The 5802-nt window shown below is 32.2% G+C and overlaps 1 protein-coding gene across 1 annotated transcript; it reads right to left on the reverse strand.

The window, feature by feature from the left end:
- Positions 1–975: 975 nt before the first annotated feature.
- LOC145047701 (CBL-interacting protein kinase 18-like) lies at positions 976–3384 on the reverse strand. The gene is made up of 2 exons (XM_078996040.1): positions 3165–3384; positions 976–2798 (listed from the first exon to the last, which is right to left on the reverse strand). The coding sequence occupies exon 2, from the start codon at positions 2597–2599 to the stop codon at positions 1280–1282; it is 1320 nt and encodes a 439-aa protein (XP_078852166.1). The 5' UTR covers positions 2600–2798; positions 3165–3384; the 3' UTR covers positions 976–1279.
- Positions 3385–5802: the final 2418 nt, after the last annotated feature.

The raw sequence follows: 5802 nt of genomic DNA on the forward strand, positions 1-5802 counted from the left end.
ATCTCTATTACGAAACTTGAATCCTTAATTTTAAGGAGCTATGTGAAAGCATCTTAAGAGTATCGTTCTAAAATAAAAATAGGCAGCGTTTTAAGGCTGCTAATAAACTATTGATAAATAACCAAACTTCTGCATGAAAAAGACAACTGACGATAAAAATAAGACCCAAAACTAAAAGCGTCGCTGCCACGAATAAAAAAACAAAACAAAAAAGGTAAGAGACCGAGTCTTCAATGGCTCTAAAGAATGTCAACATTTCAATGTCACTAGACAAAGGTTAAGCGTCTTTAATTCACAGCTTTAATAGTTGATAATTTGATATTACTATTGTTATCTAAAGTTTATTTATTAATATTTAAAGTTTGTTATGTTGATACTATAATTATTATTTATAATTTATGTGATAATACTAATATTATTGTTATTGTTCAAAATATATATATTTTTATAATTTGATTAATATTATCATATTCATATATTTATTAATTTATTAATACAACGCCTTAATATCAATGTTATTGATTTTAGTATTTTTATAAAATATATGTAACTATTAGTGATTTTAGTGTTTTAAGTTCCAAATTTTTAGATTGTATCTAAAATCTAACGATTTATACATATTTGGGAAATCAAGCACCATGACACAAGTTTGAATTTTATATATTTCAAGAATTCAAACGTGGGTGACCTGTTGTAGAAAATATATATATATATATATATATATATATATATATATATATATATATATATATATATATATATATATATATATATATATATATATATATATATATATATTAGGATATCAATTTTCCGGATACTAACAATATTTTTTAGTGATTGAAATTGTTTAAAATATTCTTATTTTTATATATTTTAATAAATTAAATTAATACATAAATCGATAATAATATATGAATAAAAGTTAGAAATGTAACAAGTATAGCTAAATTTCTTAAGCAAATAAAAACGTAGTGTAAATAACTTTTCTTTTACATTAGACATTATTAGAATGGTTTAAAAAAATAGTGAAGTGACATTGAGGTTTTTAAACCCGTTGAAACTTCTATACCATGAGGGCTAGCTTTTCACTTACACAATCAAATAATCATATCATACATGTCACATGATATATCTAATTCTGCAATGTGAACAACTGGCGTGAAATGAACTAATTAGTAGCCCATAAATCAGAAAAAATGGATACACAAATGAAATACTCTTCGTTAATTCTACGTTTTATCAATCATCAACTATAACTCCATTAGTTTTATAATTGCTATAAAACACCAAAAAGGGCCGGTTTTATATGCTCGTTTACAATCTCCCAAAACCCAAACTTATCATCACCCAATCGCTTTACCTCAATGAGGTGAAGATTAGCCGTAATCTCGTGTATTTCACAATCAATGGCTAAACCACCATTTATGCCTTCTTCTAATCCTTCCATCTTTAGCAAAACTCCGTTGCTTTTCATCATTTTCAACTTCCAACTCTTAGCTATTTCTTCCAACTTCAAAACGATAGCCCCACGCGTCTGTCTTGACATGAACCTAACTTCTTTCTCATCTTTGGCATTGCGGTAGAACAATGCCGACAAGTTGACTCCTCGTGACAATGAAATGATATCAAACGCGTTTAAGTTACCATCTTTTTCTAAAACGTCTGTTGTTCCTACTGTTGAATACGTGGAGTCACTAGTTTTCTCTGAAGAAGAGCTCATAAATGAATCAGACTGGTTTCCCAGATTGTCAGAAACCATTTTGTTGGTTCTTTGTGGTTCGGAAACCAAACCTGTTTTAAACCACGGGGTTTCCATTATTTCGGCAATGGAAACCCTGGTTTCAGGGTTTGGATCCAAGATCTTCGACACTAAACTTTTTGCTTCATTAGGGAACGAATTTGGAAACTTGAATTTTCCCATTGTGATCTTTCTATACATCTCCATGAGGTTAGAATCATGAAATGGTAGAAAACCAGCCAAAAGCACAAACAAGACCACCCCACAAGACCAAATATCCGATTTTTCCCCATCATACCCTTTCTGGTTAATCACTTCAGGAGCAACATACGAAGGGGTACCACAACTTGTATAAATCAAACCATCTTGCCTCCTGGTTTCATCCAAAGCACTCAAACCAAAATCTGAAACCTTCAAATTCCCTTCATCATCTAATAACAAATTCTCAGGTTTCAAATCTCGATGGTAAACTCCCCGGCTATGGCAGAAACCAATGGCACTGATGAGCTGCTGAAAGTATTTCCTTGCAGCATCTTCTTTCAGCTTCCCTTTAATCAGCTTATCAAAGAGCTCTCCTCCTTTAGCGTATTCTAAAACGAAGTAAATCTTGGTTTTGCTAGCCATGACTTCGTGGAGCTGTATTATATGCGGGTGTTTGACTAATTTCATAGCAGAGATCTCTCTCTTTATTTGTGTCATCATTCCGGCTTTCATAACCTTTGATTTATCTATGATCTTAATTGCAACACTCATCCCGGTTTCAAGGTTCCTGCCATGGTAGACTTTTGCAAAATTCCCATGTCCAATCATCTTCCCTAACTCGTAACGTTGCATCAAAACACCCTCTTTGGTATCCATTTACTAAAATCAACTTAAAAAGTTCTAACACGAATCGATATAACCTAAGGTGAATTTCAAGGATTTGAAGAGATATGGTCAAAACACGTTTTTCGTTCTCTTACTGGGATTCCCAGTTTTATTTTAATGGACTATATATGATAATGGCGAGAATGAAGGTGAAGTGTTGACAGATACTCGAGCAAATCTATGAGTAGACCTGAAATGGAAAGAAGAACTGTCAGATACATATTTTTAATCATGAAAATAAAAAGTGAAGACATATTCTTGTTTCCAACTCAAATTGAGCTGTCAATCTGTCATACATTGAAAGTCAAGCTACTCCTCAATAACATATATTCATATTATAATATTCAAAAGTTCTAGTCAATTAGCCCAGATTCAACATCATATTTTAAGGAATCCAAGAAATTTAAACTCTATATGAATTTGCACAAAATTAAAATACAAGAAGCTTAAATTCAAGGAAACATATGAATCATCGAATATACATATCTTATACTAACTAACCAACAGAGATATATATGAACTGAAATCATTGAGTACCCCAAGAATCAAATATTACCTTCTGCGATTCAAACTTGGGAGCTGTATATGGTGGAGAAGGGAGAGATGAAAAGATTCGAAAACTAATAGATGATACACAAAAACCTGATTGCGATATATAAAAAATCTAGGAGATTGAATTAAACATGGAAAGTTTTTAAAATAATAAAAATAGGCCGAGTCCTTGAGATATGCTGGTGTTTCCTCACTTGCTTCCTTCGTTAAAAGGTGTTGGTGGAATGATAGGTTTCTAAGTGGGTGTTGGACACTTGTCTATTATATAAATAGAAACTAATTAATTAGTATATTAGAGCATTTACAACCATAACAAAACAAAAAAGGTAATGATTTCTTCGTTAATTTTATTTTTCAAAGTTATTAATTCTTTTCGGTTTTCATTTATATATTTAAAAACGTGTGGAAACCACCATTATAAAATTAATTAAATTTTCATAGTAAGAATTTAAAATTATTAATCAATTATTTTATCTAAATTATTAATTAAGAGATATTTTTTCAGTTATATAAAATTATAATCGTTAATTTAAATAAATACGTGAAATTATATCACATTATAATTTGTATTAATTTTGTTTTAATTTTATTCTAATGTTATTAATTTAATGTAGTTAGAGTGGGAAATTTAAAATTTGAAATTTGAATTTTGAAATGCAGAATTAATAGGTTGACAAGTGTCATGCATTAATTATGAGGTCTAATAGGGTGACACATAACAAAAGCAGAATAAAATATGCATTAATTAGGAGGCCTAATAAGATGATACATATCAAAAGGAGATTAAAACTATTCTTTTATTAGAATAGGAAGATACAAATCAATATAATTACCAATAAATTTGGATAAGTAAACAATATAGTAATTTTCTTGTCCCAAGTCTATTGATTGAGATGCGATTTTTTTATTAAAAAGATAAAAGTTTTGAACCTTTATATGCATAAAATATTGTTGCTTCAATGCAGAAATCAAAGAAAAAACAACTAACCTTGTGCTTTTGATGTTCCCCTTTTTGCCGTTGGACCCAAAAATCAAACAACGACAACAACCAAATAATGAAAGTAAATAGAGAAAGAAACAAGAGATTTACGAGGTTCAACGGTTCTTGCCTACATCCACACTAGAAGAGAGAGCCTTTTGTATTAGGTTGAGAAATTAACCTCTATATTCCCTCTACAATACGTGATGGTCTCTTAACCCTACCTCTCTTTACTGAGTATTACATAACAAAGGATACATGGGCATTTTAACTTGGTCCAAACGGTTGTGGGTCAATTAACTTAAGTTACTGGGCTGACTCAAGCCGATTCAAGCTAATTGGGTTGACCACTTGAGCTGACTACTTACAATTGTCCACCTCGAAAATCATTTGATAGACCTCAAATTTTGGACGATACACAAAAGTCGACATTGCAGACCTTGATATGTAAAAAACTCAATCTAGCTACGCCATTTGACCATCGTTGCCTACATACCCTCATCTGGGATTAAGCCACCGTAGTTAACTTCATAGGGTGATAACTCTACCTCATCCTAACACCGCCTCAACACTAATAAATATTAAGTAAATACAAGCAATGCTTAAACCTGCCACCTGGTACCACCTTGTTTGAGTTATTCCTCCAATTTGAACTGTATGTGTTTTAAAATCTCATGGGTCCGGTTCACCTCCAAGCGTGTGATACTTATCCATATAATTCCCCGTCATTGCACAAAGACCATAAGCCATAAATTGTTGACCACTTCCCACCACCATTTGACTTAACATATTAGTCAAATCCAAGAGTTTTGATTACAAATGTTGGGTGTTGCTAACTTCACCAATTATAACATCCCAAAATTTAAGAACAAAAATTTTATTTTTGAGTTAAAGACTCATAAAACAAATTATAGAAAACATCATCAAGTTATCTCATTTCATAAAAACCATAGATCATATGTCTCAAAAGCATGTCATAAAATAGTAACAATGTTAGAGTACAAATCCCAAGAATCTCATATGCGGAAAATCGTTTGTGTGTGTGTGATGCGCTGCTACCATGTCAGATCCTTTCCCTTCGAAGAAGAAGGATCTGAAACAAAAACTAAAAATCGTAAGCACAAAGCTTAGTGAGTTCCCCCACAATGAAATACCATAGGGGTATTTTGGCATTATAAAAAAATTACATCTGCAAGAACTAAGTAGATCTTTATCAATAGGTCAATAGTTGCTTAGTGGATACATTAAAATTTTATGTATCCAGGACGTCATAGACTTAAAAATCTGTGGATCTTTGCTCTACTTCCTGTTCTCGTTGGATTGGGGATTTAGAGTTAGGGTCGCTTATTCGAAGGTCTATCCTGTCCCGAATACATATAATTAGTATGCACTAAACAATTTGTTGAAGTACCTGATAAAGATCATCGTATAATTAGCAAATTAGTACGTTTTCTTAATCATTTCTTATATCCCCATTTCTCGCGAAGATATCATGGCTGGATTCCACCCACACGACGACCCGTACTACCCTAACCACTACAATACCAAATGGCTCGGAGAGGAGCCAGAGAATGATTACCCAACCCCTGTAGATGGTCACCAAGCTGAAGGCTATGCTGATGGTTCTGACTCCGACCCTGAAGTGGAGAACTTAACCCCGATG

The sequence above is a fragment of the Lactuca saligna genome, chromosome 5 (genome assembly GCF_052625555.1).
Source record: "Lactuca saligna cultivar CGN05327 chromosome 5, ASM5262555v1, whole genome shotgun sequence".
NCBI lineage: Eukaryota > Viridiplantae > Streptophyta > Magnoliopsida > Asterales > Asteraceae > Lactuca > Lactuca saligna.

Excerpts from the sequence above, each read along its gene's own strand:
- LOC145047701 (XM_078996040.1), bottom strand. The coding sequence starts at position 2,599 with ATGGATACCAAAGAGGGTGTTTTGATGCAACGTTACGAGTTAGGGAAG.